At 54.1% G+C, this 13641-nt stretch overlaps 1 protein-coding gene across 1 annotated transcript; it reads right to left on the bottom strand.

Moving 5' to 3' along the window:
- Positions 1-10: 10 nt before the first annotated feature.
- Positions 11-2783, bottom strand: LOC102444775 (stress-associated endoplasmic reticulum protein 1-like). Its single transcript, XM_006132649.4, has 3 exons — positions 2510-2783; positions 2148-2223; positions 11-371 (listed from the first exon to the last, which is right to left on the bottom strand). Exons 1-3 carry the CDS (start codon positions 2591-2593, stop codon positions 331-333), a joined length of 201 nt encoding a protein of 66 aa, XP_006132711.1. The 5' UTR covers positions 2594-2783; the 3' UTR covers positions 11-330.
- Between the last annotated feature and the right edge of the window lie 10858 nt (positions 2784-13641).

Here is a 13641-nt window from a genome sequence, read left to right as displayed (position 1 = left end):
TCGCGGCTGGTTTATTACAAATCCCAACATTTAATGTATTTCCCATCAACACTTAGACGTGGCAAATTCCATAGGGGGCAGCATTACCCATTCAAAGGAGAAAATCTACACACACCCGAGCCGTGCCCTCCCCCATCATACCCCTGGCTGCCTTCACACAGCCTCCAGGGGGCACCCCCATCCGGAGCTGGAAAAACACAAGGGCCAAACAGGAAGGGAGGCAAGCAGATGGGTGGGGGGCACTAACGTATATCAGAGAGTCACTGGAGGTCCAGGATGTATCCCAGAATTCCCTGAGAAGAGGATCAGGAGGGAGAGCGGTGTTTCCCATCATCCTCCAAGGCGGATGCTCTGGATTATCTGGAAGATAGCTGGGGGGGGAAGGGACAAGGGGGCAGACTGAGGCTGGAGTTTGGGGGGGAGCTCCCAGTTTCCCACCCTTCATACTTGGAAGCAATCAGGGACACATCTTGGGGTTATGGGAGGGGCTTATTGTATGGCTCCTCCCCTCCTAAGGCCAGTGGGACCTGGATTATCTGGACAGAGGGGCTGGAGCCTAATTTAGCATTAGCTTCTCATCCCCCATTAGTAGGTTTCAGAGTGAACACACACGGACTCAGCTCTGTCAGCAATGCTGCTAGGACACTAAACTCCCAGGGGAAGTTTGCACATCCCCGACAGCAGTAGGGACCATAGTAAGCAGACCCAATCCTCTAACTGACACCAACACATTTGGATGAACCCTTCCCATATCCAACTGACCATGTTAATAGTCTTCAGAGTTAACAACCTACATGAGACAGCAACTATAGTGAAGGGGTGGAGCAAATACTCTGCATGACAGCATTTTGTCTCCAATTGCAATTAAACTGCAAATTAAATGCCTATCCAGGGCACTTTCTCAGGGCTAAGTGCAATCATTAGATTTCTGAGTGAGCCAGTTTAGGGGGACAATTCTGCTAATAGTGTCAAAATAACAATTCAGGTTAAATAAAGAGAATGGGCCAACTCATGTCTGTTGGTCACCCCACTCCATTTCAGGGAGTGGACCCACTGATGCCCACCGCTCCCCTCCAGTGTGCCCTCTAATTTTTCCATCCATCTGTGGAGTAAATTTTGTTACATGCACCAATATATGTGCATATGTGCACCACCAGTAGACACTTATGCTGCCAGCTGTTGCTGCTCTGCTAATCAGCAGGGAGGCATTTGAATCTCTCCTGGGTGACTTTCCAAGTGCTCAGCTTAGGGGCAACACTGCTCCCTTCATTAAGTTTCAGAATAAACATGCACGCCTAGGCTGTTTCTACACTGGGCCACTTATTCCAGAAAATGAGCCGCTTTTCCGGAATAAGCTGCGAGCTGTCTACACTGGCCCTTGAATTTCCGGAAAAGCAACGATGCTCTACTGTACAAAATCAGCCACTATTCCGGAAAAACTATTCTGCTCCCGCTCGGGCATAAGTCCTTATTCCGGAACACTGTTCCGGAAAAGGGCCAGTGTAGACAGCCCAGTAGTCTTTTCCGGAAAAAAGCCCCAATTGCGAAAATGGCGATAGGGGCTCTTTTCCGGAAAAGCGTGTCTACATTGGCCACAGACGCTTTTCCGGAAAAAGGGCTTTTCCGGAAAAGCAGCCTGCCAATGTAGACGCTCCTTTTCCGGAAAAACTGAAAACGGAATAGTATTCCGTTTTAAGCAGTTCCGGAAATTCATGCCAGTGTAGACACAGCCCTCCCTAGAGTATATGCTTGTTTCTAGCTTCCAACATTAAATTTCAGGGCTAAAAACCACAGAGACCTGAAATTAATCAACCTCCATTATTAGGATCAACAGTAAACAACACAACTGAAACCCTCCCTTTGGAGTTAGGTTCTTGTGTAGCTGTATCACATGAATGGGGCTCCTGCTGCTAGTCTCCAACGTTATACCGAAGGTAAATACCGGCTAATGGATCACGATACCATAGTTAGGAAGCCATAGTAGGAAGCAGCATAAAAATAACCTGCATTAGGTTTCAGCATTAATGCTATAAATCCCTGTCAACCTAACGTGTCAAAAAAAAAAAAAAGAGCCCTAGTACAGCCCATCTCTGCCCTACCACAAATCCTTAGGCTTAAGGGTCAACAGTCGATCACACCCAACTGACCTGAGCCACAGACCACGAACACAAACAGGGCCAGCAACCACGGCCCTACGGCAGCTTTCTCTTCCAAGGCAGCTTTCTGTGTGGGACACAAGGAAACTCCGGTCATCTGAAGAAGTGGGCTGTGCCCACGAAAGCTCAAGATACCATCTACATCTTTTGTTAGTCTATAAAGTGCTACCAGACCATTTGTTGTTTTTGAAGTTTACAAGGTGTCAGAGACAGGACACACACCCCAACTCCCAACCCGCAGCCCGTGCCAGCCCTGCCCCCCAGCCCTACCAGTGCCCCTCGCTCCCCATGCACAGCCCCTGCCAGCCCAGCCCACCCAGTGCCCCTCACTCCCGACCCACAGCCCCTCGTACCGGGGCCCGATGGGGGCCCCCCCTCTGCGTAACGCTCTGTCGGTGTCTCTCGTTCGCCACTCTCATGCGTTGCACCCCAGACATGATCCCAGTCGCCCCGCTAGGCTGTCCAAACTGTCAATATCTGCGCACGCGCAGGATCTTAAAAAAAAAGTCGCGGAGAGCTTCAAGGCGCATGCGCGCAGAAACCGCAGGCAGACGCGAAAGGCTGCTAGTGAATGTGTGCGGTGTGGGCAGCTTAGGACAGACCACTGCGCATGCGCAGTGTTTTGGTCACTCTGCTAGTAGCCCGGGCTCAGGAGCCAATGTCCCGGAAGCGAGACGCTGCGCAAGCGCACCGATGATAGGCAAGGGCCAATGATCACGTGATTCCCGAGCGCCAGTTATGTCCTGACACGCATGCGCCGTAAATTGAACGGAAGGGATCGTTTCCCCGTCCTTCCGTGTCAGGGGGCAGACGCCAGAGATGGCCATCTTTGTTCGCCTGCCCCGCTCATGTGAGCCAGGCGCGTACGAACCTGGGAGCGGCCATTTTGCCTTCCATGTGACATGTGATAAGAAACTCATGGGGGAAACAATAGCCCAGTTCCCAAGTAAAGAACAGCAGAGAGCCCAGGGCTCTGGGCTCCTACTCCCCTCCCCAGCCCGGGAGAGAACTCAGGAATCCTGGCTCCTCTTTCCCCCCTCCCAGGAGGGAACAGGACGTCAGTTTGTATCTAGCCTTCACCCGTGCTCTGCGTGCCCTTGGCCACCTCAGAACTATCCTGGTGTGTGCCCCCCACCCAACACCCTCCTGTCCCTTTCTCCATCCTTGTGCTGTCCATCCCCAGGTACCTTGACCCAGAGAAAATTAAGTTGGGGCCTGTAAACCAAGTGAGAAGCAAAAAACAAAAAAACCCACACTGACGTGGCCCCAGAGTAAGGAGAAAGACACTCCCCACATTTCCCTCCCACATCAGAGCGGAGGGGGGGGGGCGCTCAGGCTAGTAGATTTTTGCCCATAGTGGGGCAGCAGGAGGGCTGGAGCACCAGCACAGATTCCCCAATGGTGGGGAGGCCCTGAGCTTTGGGGGCCAGATACAGGCAAGCCAGGGTCGTATTCAGTCCCTGGCCCTGAGGTTCCCCACCCCTGAAATGAATCCTATTTGAGTTATAAGAACCTGAGCAACGCTAAGTGAATCTTCTAGTCTTTACTATATACTTGAGAGAGTTTGTGCGTTTGTCTGTTTGTTCAAGAACTGCTCCTAAACGATAAGAACAAGGACCACCACATTTGGCATGCAGCTTCTTCTTATTCTAACTTAAAGCAAGGTCATGGCTTGGTCGTGACAGGACAATGGGATGTATGTGGAGTGCAATTGTTTCTCATTCAATGGACAGGCAGTGCTGTGATAGCAAGGACACTTATACCCACTGTGATAGAGAGAGAGAGAGAGAGAGAGAGAAGGAGCGTGGAGAGGAGGAAAACAACCCAGTGTTAAGGAGTCTCAGCTTGGAGGAGCAGGAGGCTAAAGGCTACAGGGGGAGGTGAGGAGTTGAGCAGAAGGTGTTGGAGGGCTCCCTTACCCCCCACCCTTTGGAACAAGAAGAGGGCTTTCTGGTCAGCTGTGACTGGCCCAGGGCTTCAGCCCAATACAACATCCTTTATGCTAAGGGCCAGGAAGGCCCAAGGACAAAAAACCTCTGCAGGTGAGGACCCTGCTGCAGCCCTCAAAGTGTGGGACGGTGGACAGAACAGTGGTCAGAGTCTCAGGAAGGAGACTGACCCTGCCACACGTGGTGTCAGGGGTGGGATGTTCTCGCTGCTGTGAGACCCCGCAGCGAACCCACTCAGGTCAGGCTAGGCTGACCAATAAAGAAGATGGAGGACGTGGTGAAGGCACTTGTACAAGCCACTGCCGCTCAGCAGGAGGCTACCAGGGTACAGGCAGTGGCCCAGCAGGAGGCAGTTTGGGTGCAGCAGGAGATCAATCACCTGCTAATGAACCAGGCTGCCCAGGACAGAGCTGCCCTGCAGGAGGTGATTGTGCAGCTGAAGGTTCTCACCACCCGGGTGCATGGCCAAGGTGGGACTCCGTCCCTACACGCTAGCTGTTATCTTCAGAAGATGACGAGGGAGGACGATGTGGAGGCATACCTCTTAGCCTTTGAGAGAACTGCCCTGCAAGAAGGCTGGCCCCAAGACCAGTGGGCATCCTGGCTCCATTCCTGAGTGGGGAGGCCCAAAAAGCCTACTTTGATATGCCTGAGGAGATGGCGGCTGAATACCATCACCTGAAGACAGAGATCTTGGCCCGGACTGGAGTAACAACCGCAGTCAGAGCCCAGTGGTTCCGTCATTGGAGATACCAAGAGGGTAAAGCACCGAGGTCCCAGCTATTTGACCTCATCCACGTGACCCGAAAGTGGTTGCAGCCCGAGACCCACAGCCCAGGAAAGATCGTGGAAATCATCGTTCTGGATCGATACATGCGGGGACTACCACCTGACTTGTGGACGTGGGTCAGCCAGAATGACCCTTCCTCCTACGATGAGATTGTGGCGCTGGTGGAGAGGCAGCAAACAGCCAAGGATATTTTGCCACCCCATGGAGAAGAAGTCAGGCACAGTAAGAGGCCAGGCCCTGGCCCTGCTCCTGCCCCGAGAGGTAGTTTCCCAGAGTCCTCAGACCGGGCCCAGTCTGGAAGGAAAGAGACAGATGCGCGGCAGGAGGCCGTGAAAGGACTTGGGGACCGGGGGAAGGAAGGGCAAGGGATGAGGCCCAGTAGCCCCAGGAATAGGGGGATACCCTGCATAGGATATCGGTGCTATGCATGTGGGGAGGTGGGGCACATAGTGGCACAATGCCCAAATATTGAGGAACCAATGCAGTGTGACCTAGGGGATTTGGAGGGCCCCTGCAACTTGATAACCCTGGTAGGGGTAGCGATGGCCCCTCATCAGTACACCCAGCAGGTAAAGGTGAATGGCATAAAGACCACAGCCCTTGTGGACTCAGGGAGTGCTGTGACCTTGGTTTCGGGATATCTGATAGGACAAGACCAGTTGTGCCAGGCCAAGCGCACAAGAATATTCTGTGTTCGTGGGGATGTTAGCTATTACCTGGTCACCCCTGTGATGTTAGGGTATGTCTACATTGCCACCCTAGTTTGAACTAGGGTGGCAATGTAGTCATCTTGCAGTGAGGAGTAATGGTAGTTTGAATTAGGAGCTTTAATTTGAACTACCTAGCCCGTGTCGTGTGTAGTCGCAGGCAGGGAGTCCGAACTACCGGGCATTTAAAAATGGCGGCACCCAGGAACATGCAAATAAATCCCGGAATATTTTAATCCCGGGCTTCATTTGCAAGTTTGAATGACTACATTAGCCACCTTAGTTTGAACTAGGGTGGCTAGTGTAGACATACCCTTAGAGATTCAGGGGAACAGCACCAGGGTGGCAGCCGGGGTGGTCCCAAAGCTCCCCTACCCACTCGTGATTGGGCAGGACTTCCCTGGGTTTAGCAATCTACTCCCTAGGGAGGGGGGAGAAGTAGAAAGCCCACTCTCAGCCTTCCATGAGTTTTCACAGGACCTGTTTTCCGAGCCTGGGAAGCCACGGAAAATGAGGCGGGAAAGGAGGGCTGCCAAGAGCCTGGGCATGCGAATCTTGGCCCCAAAACTAAGACCAGCTCTAGTTGGACTGGAGGCAGAGCCACCCAGCCGGGGGGGGGGGGGGGGAGGGGCGGGCGAGGGAAGCCCGAAACTGGGCCCAGCTCAGCAGGGCCACCAGGGATGGAAGAGGCTGAGGGCCCTCCAGAGTTTGGGCAGCTAGGGGCTTCACTTGTGAATTTTGGGCAAGACCAGGCCAATGATCCCATGTATCAGAATGTGCGCAAAGAATTAGTGGAAGTAAATGGCGTCCCTGTAGTAGGAAGAAGCAAGGGCCAAGGGCCATATTATATTCTCCAAAAGGACCTGCTCTTCCAAATTGTTCCAGGCCAGGAACCAGTAGTGGAACAGCTGTTGGTGCCTCAGAACCACCGGAGAGCTGTACTGGACCTGGCCCACAGCCATTTGTTCGGTGTACACCTAGGAGTTGATAAAACCCTTGTTCAGATTCTAAGAAGGTTCTATTGGCCTGGGGTGTACATGGAGGTCAGGAAATACTGTGCATCTTGTCCAGAGTGCCAACTGCATGGACCCCGGCCACACCTGAGAGCACCTCTGGTGCCCCTGCCTATTATCGAGGTCCCCTTTGAGCATATCGCGATGGACCTGGTTGGCCCACTAAAGAAATCAGCTCGGGGCACCAGAGTATCTTAGTGGTAGTAGATTATGCCACCCGTTACCCAGAGGCAGTACCACTTCGGAATACCCATTCTAAGACCACAGCAAAGGAGTTGGTTCAGATCTTTTCGAGAGTAGGGATACCCAAGGAGATCTTAACAGATCAGGGTACTCCGTTCGTTTCTAAGTTAATGAAGGACCGGTGTGCATTATTCCATATCCAAACCCTGAGGACGTCAGTGTACCACTTGCAGACGGATGGTCTCATTGAGCACTTTAACCGTATCCTCAAGGACATGATCTGGAAGGTGGTGAGCTGAGATGGGAAAGACTGGGATGCCCTACTTCCGTACCTTATGTTTGCCATCTGCGAGGTCCCGCAGACATCCACGGGATTTTCTCCCTTCGAACTATTGTACGGACACAACCCCTGAGGCATCCTCGACCGCGCCAAAGAGGCTTGGGAGGAACAGCCAAACCAGGGGCGCAGCATTATTGAACATGTCCTCCAAATGAAGAACAGGATCGCCCAGGTTACCCCTATAGTGAGGGAGCACCTGGAGAAGGCCCAAGAGACCCAACAGAGCTACTATAACCGCTGGGCGAGGGTTCGGAAGTTCCAGGTGGGAGATCGGGTAATGGTACTAGTCCCGACAGCAGAGAGCAAGCTCATCGCCAGGTGGCAGGGACCCTAGGAGAGGGAGGGAGGTCCTAGGAGAAGTAAACTATAAGGTACGCCAACCAGGCTGCTGGAAAGTTGAACAAATCTATCACGTCAACCTGTTGAAGCCCTGGCAGGACCGGGAAGTACAGCTGGTCACCTTGGGCAACGTGACACCAGAGACAACCCCACAGAAGCAGGTGGGGATCTCCCTAGAGTTAACTCCGGACCAGTGGAGGGAGGTTCTAAATCTGCTAGACTGACATTCAGATATATTTTCAGCTCAACCTGGCCGAACCACCGAGGTGGAACATCATATCACTATGGACCCAGGTGTACGGGTGAATGTGGGGCCCTACCAGATACCAGAGGCAAAACAAGAGGAGATTAAAAAGGAAGTAAAGAAGATGCTGGAGCTGGGCATCATAGAAGAATCTCACAGTCAATAGTCCAGCCCCATTGTTCTGGTACCTAAGCTAGATGACAGCCTCTGATTTTGTAATGATTTTAGGAAGCTGAACGAAATATCCAAGTTTGATGCCTACCCCATGCCCCGGATAGATGAACTGATTGATAGGTTGGGAAAGGCTCAATTTCTGTCTATCCTTGACCTGACCAAAGGATATTGGCAGATTCCCGAAGCCAGGGAGAAGCCAGCCTTTGCTACCCCCGAGGGACTCTACCAATACACTGTCTTACTGTTACATGGGGCCCCGGCAACATTCCAAAGGCTGATGGATAAGCTACTACAACCACATCGTACGTACACAGCGGAATATCTGGATGATGTCATCATACACTGCCCAGACTAGGAAATACACCTAGAAAGGGTGGAGGCTATATTAGACACTCTGAGGAGAGCTGGTCTCACCACAAACCCTGCAAAGTGTGCGATGCAGCTAGCGGAAGCCAAATATCTGGGGCATATTGTAGGAAGGAGTGTAGTGAGGCCCCAGCTAAATAATATAGCAGCAATACAGAATTGGCCCCGGCCAGTCCGGAAAAAGCAGGTCCAGGCATTCCTTGGGCTAGTGGGGTACTATCGGAAGTTCATCCCCCACTTTGCTTTCAGGGCATGCCCCCGACAGACCTAACAAAAGCCCATGGCTCAGAAGTTGTGAATTGGTCCCCGGCAGCAGAGGAGGCCTTTATTGACCTGAAGACAGCCTTGTGTAAAGATCCGGTACTCATAGCCCCCGACTTCAAGTAGGAGTTTCTCCTCCAGACAGACGCCTCTGAAGTTGGGTTTGGTGCCGTGCTGTTCCAAATGGTTGGAGAGGAAGATCACCCCATCCTATACCTGAGCTGGAAGCTCCTACCAAGGGAAAGAAATTATGCCATTGTGGAAAAAGAGTGTCTCGCCATGAAGTGGGCTATGGAGAGTCTGCGGTATTACTTATTTGGACGAAAATTCACCCTGGTCACAGACCACGCGCTCCTACAGTGGATGCACCGGAACAAAGACAGAAATGCCAGAGTGACACGATGGTTCCTGTCCCTTCAACCATTCCACTTTCAAGTGAAACATAGGGCTAGAACCAAGCATGGCAATGCCAACAGCCTGTCAAGGGCACACTGCCTGCCGTTCCAAGTAGCCCAACCCCATCATGTTGAGCAAGGGAGGGGGATATGTGACAGAGAGAGAGAGAGAGAGAGAGAGAGAGAGAGAGAGAAGGAGCGTGGAGAAGAGGAAAACAACCCAGTGTTAAGGAGACTCAGCGTGGAGGAGCAGGAGGAACCATCAGCCCTGCTAAAGGCTACAGGGGGAGGTGAGGAGTTGAGCAGAGGGTGTTGGAGGGCTCCCTTACCCTCCACCCTTCGGGGCAAGAAAAGGGCTTTCTGGTCAGCTGTGACTGGCCCAGGGCCTCAGCCCAATACAACATCCTTTATTCTAAGGGCCAGGAAAGCCCAGGGACAAAAAACCTCTGCAGGTGAGGGCCCTGCTGCAGCCCTCAAAGTGTGGGACAGTGGACAGAACAGTGGTCAGGGTCTCAGGAGGGAGACTGACCCTGCCATACCACAAATGAGCACAGGGAACAGCAAGTGCCCCTGCCCCAGGGTGTGGCCACTGAACAGTGCCCTGGCCCTGGGGGTCAGCAATGCAGCCTCTGCTGGCCTGGGGCAGCTCGGAGTAGCAGCCAGTGAGTAGGCGGCACAGCCTCTGCTGCCCGAGGCTGATCCCAGGAAGCAGCCAATGGGTGGGCAATGCAGCTCCCACCCCCTGCCTGGAGCTCCCCTACAATTCCCAACCCCTGTCATGACTCCTGCACTCCCACCCCCTGTCCTGATTCCCCACCTCTTGCCCTGAGCCCCTCCTCATCCCCCAACCCTGATTCCTTCACCTCCAGTCTTCTGCCCTGAGCTCTCTGCATCCCCAAACCTCTGCCCTGACTTCTGCATCCCCCACTCTCCCAGCCTGTTGCCCTACAGGACTTAAGCAACACTGCATAAATCTTCTAGTATAGTATAAAGTTGACTGAGCCCTCATTAAAAAGAAATACTGCATGGCTGGATTCTTACTTACTTTGTCTTTAAGGTTCACACAGGGAGGGGTAAAACATTCACTGCAACCCCTCCATCACATACACACATTCGAGAAGGAATGGCACGTGCACCTCATCTGACCTCCCACAAACCTCATCCAGGGAGAGCTCACTCTCTCTCTCTCTCTCTCTCTCTCTCTCTCTCTCTCTATTTCTCTCACACACACACACACACGGAAGGAGGGGGGCCAACTAACCCAACCTTCCCTGTCTGGTGTTTTCTGCTTTCCATACCTGTCAGGACCCCCAGGATGGACCTGCCTCCCCTGGTGCTGGGTGCTACATCTTCCCAAGAGAACTGCACTAAGAATGGGACACCCCCCCAACTATCCATCCATCCCTGTACCTACCAGGCCTCCCAATCCTGAGTGTGGCACAGGCCTTTCCCACCAACCCCACTTCGCTCCCAGAACTGAGCAGAGAACTCAGGTGTTAAGGTCCCCAGCCCTTCCCCCATTCTAGATAGCTTAGTTCTGTTTGGGCTTATTTGTCCCTAAAGTCGCTCCGGCCACAAGCAGACCATATGGCCTACCTCCAAACACCCCTTCTCCAGATCTGTCAGTCCCCTCCTCCCCCCACCCTGTAATGTGACAGCAGAATCCATTATGTTTTATTTTTTCCTTTGTCCAGGAAATTCCAGCTCTTGTGCCAGACATTCATCTGTCCGGATAATTGTTAGACTCCTGCAGGGTCGGTGGGGGGGAGGGGCATGCAGGGGGAGAAGAATGTGATACTTTTCTTGGCACTGAGATGTGCCCATCTTTGGGGCAGAGCAGCTGGTCACACAGCCCCCTCGCCTGGTGCTGAGATGCAGCCACCTCTGGGGCAGAGCGGCTGGTTACACAGGGACCAGCTACCCAGCACTGAGATGCAGCCACCTTTGGAGCAGGTTGCTGGTAACACAAGGACCCTTTGCCTGGTGCTTAGATGCAGCCAACTCTGGGGCAGGGCACAGTGGCTGTTCTGGAAGCCGCCAGGGCTGGATTCTCTGCCTGGCTCTGGGTTTAGCTAGGCTCAGCTGCTTGTGGGGGGTGCTAGACTGTTATCTGCCAAGCAAAGGGCCCCAGGCAGGGCAGAGGCACTGAGACTGGTGGAGCCAGAGGAGCTGGGGAAATGAGGTGTCACATCCTGCCCTGACCCCGTTCCCCTCCCACGGAAACAGCAGAACAAAGGGAACTTCCTGACTGCAGGGAGAAGAGAAACCAGGAGCAGGGACCCACATGATTCCACAGAGAGAGTGTCCCTGGCTGCAATCAGGAGCCAGGATGCCTGATTCTCTTTGCTCCTCTCCCCCATCCCAGCCCTCACTCCCAACCTGCAGCCCCTGCCTGCCAAGCCCTCGGCTCCCCCCAGCCCTGCCAGTGTTCCTCACTCCCAACCTGCAGCCCCTGCCAGCCCAGCCCTGGGCTCCCCCAGCCCTGCCTGTGTCCCTCACTCCCAACCTGCAGCCCCTGCCAGCCCAGCCCTGGGCTCCCCCAGCCCTGCCCATGTCCCTCACTCCCTACCTGCAGCCCCTGCCAGCCCAGCCCTGCCCTGCTCTGCCCCCCTCTATTTTAATTAGAAGCAGCCCTGATGAATAGTGTGATTGAAGGAGCTGTCCACCAGCCTCCCCACGCCTGGCTCACACAGCCTGGAACTAATTTATCTCTGCAGCATCTGTCCCTCCGTAGGGCAAAGGGGTCAGACTGAGCATGCTGGCGCCCCCTAGGGTCAGAGTCTGTTTCCTGACCCTGCTGTCCTGTCCTGTCCTGGCAGGGCAAGGAGATAAGGCTGGGAATCCAGGGGGGCTGCACCAGGGTAGGTCTGTGCTGGTGCTTCCCACAGAGCTCCCGTAAGGGAGGCCAGCTTGGGGCAGGGGTAGGACAGGGATTAACGAGCTTGTGGAAAACGAGCATTCATTGTGCTTGTTTCAGTGCCCATCAAACCTCTGATGGTGGTGTAGCAAAGATCCTTCCCTCACAACTCCCAAAGCCCCCTCCACTCACAGGCCCCCCTCCCAGCCTGCCCCCCAGCTTGTCACTCACCCCGATATCTAAAACATTCAGGGTATAAAGTCTCCATCCCCCAATCCCTCTGTCCCCCTCCCTGACCTGCATGCCCCCCCAGCTCTATCCACACACCCCACCCCTCAATGGCCACCCCAAACCTCTGTCTATACCACCAATTGCCTCCAGCTCCAACCTCCATTCCCCTCCCACCTCCAGATCCACCCCACCCCCAATCACACCCGAGCCCCTGTTCTAGGCTCTGGGTTAGCACTACCAAGTCCAAGGCTGGCTGGACCCAGCTGTTGCTGACTCCCCACCCATCCTGGCACTGTAGGGCATAGGACCAGCCCCTCCCCCACTCTGATCTGTGACCGAAACTTTGTGGGCTACAGTGAGCTGGAGCTGTCAGCTTTGATATAAAGGTCCAGGCTCTGAGCTGGGTTTTCTGCCCACTCTGGGAGAAGAGTGGGGGCTGATAGGTTAGAGCAGGGCAGCAATGAAAGTAATCTAATATTTCTTACAGGTACTGTCCTATTGCAACCTGGGTCCCTGCCAGCTCTTTAAATAGCTCCCTGCTGGCTTTTGCCACAGCTCAGCCAGCTCTTGCCGGAGCTGCGCACCAGGGCGCACCCACTTCCTTTCACCTCTAGAGCAGGGGGACTGAAAGCCAGGACTCCTGGGTTCTGGGCCTTGTCAGGGCTGGCCATGCTGAGTAGGGGGGGCAGCTCTAACCCCCAAACCCCTGCCCAGGGGCTCCCAGAGAGTATTCAGTTCCCATGGCTCCCACTGACCACGGTGTATGTGAGTGGTGGGAGGAGGGGGGACTGTTCTGCTCTGCTCTGAGCGAGTTTCCTGCCTGGCTCCAGCAAGCCCAAGGAAATTGGCCCTGGGAGATCCCGCCCTGCCCCTCCTGCTCCCCTCCAAGGATGGGACACGAGGTGTGGGAGACTAGAGCAGCCAGGATGGAACCTTATCTCTACAGCCCAGCAATGGGTAGAACTTGCCTCAGAGACAGGCAGAGAACCTTGGAGTCCTGGCTCCCAACTGCCTTCATGTCACAATCCACCTCTGTCCCTCACTCCCCACACACAGCCTCTGCTAGCCCAGGACTGGGCTGTTAGAAGAAAAGTGTAGAGTGGGGTGAGCAGCAGACATGTGGGGGTACTGGGACGGGGGGAATCACCCTCTGTTGACAGCAGTGCAGGGGCTCTGACACACAGGGAGCAGCTCTCATGGCATCAGTGCTGGGGAGGGGGACAGTGCAGGTCTGTGCATGCCTGACACACAATGGGGCACTGGTTCCATCCAGCGATTATCCCCTTCCCCATCCCATAGGGGGCATGGAGCTGTTGCTATGCAGCCTCTAGCCAATGTCCCTGGGAGTCCGCCAGCTGTGCCCCTCACTCTCGTATCCACACAGTGCCTACACACAACTCACTGTGCCCCAACACCATCAAAAACCCTCTACACACACACTCCAACTACCCCTCTAATCCCCACAGCGTACAACACCACTCTATACCCACAAAGCCTGCAGCACCCCTCTACATACACAGCCAGTAATACCCCTACACACACACAGCCTGTAATACCCATACACACACACACAGCATACAGCACCCTCTACACACATAGCCTGTAGCACCCCTCCACACACACAGCATGTAATACC

Source organism: Pelodiscus sinensis, chromosome 24 (genome assembly GCF_049634645.1).
Source record: "Pelodiscus sinensis isolate JC-2024 chromosome 24, ASM4963464v1, whole genome shotgun sequence".
Lineage (NCBI taxonomy): Eukaryota > Metazoa > Chordata > Testudines > Trionychidae > Pelodiscus > Pelodiscus sinensis.
The sequence above is the reverse complement of the archived record's forward strand: the minus strand, read 5'-3'. Positions and strand labels throughout refer to the sequence as shown.

Excerpts from the sequence above, each read along its gene's own strand:
- LOC102444775 (XM_006132649.4), bottom strand. The coding sequence starts at position 2,593 with ATGTCTGGGGTGCAACGCATGAGAGTGGCGAACGAGAGACACCGACAG. Across the intron at positions 2,224-2,509 it reads GGGGCCCCCATCGGGCCCCG|AAAGCTGCCTTGGAAGAGAA; the intron begins GTACGAGGGGCT and ends TGTCCCACACAG. Across the intron at positions 372-2,147 it reads GTTCGTGGTCTGTGGCTCAG|CTATCTTCCAGATAATCCAG; the intron begins GTCAGTTGGGTG and ends TTCCCCCCCCAG.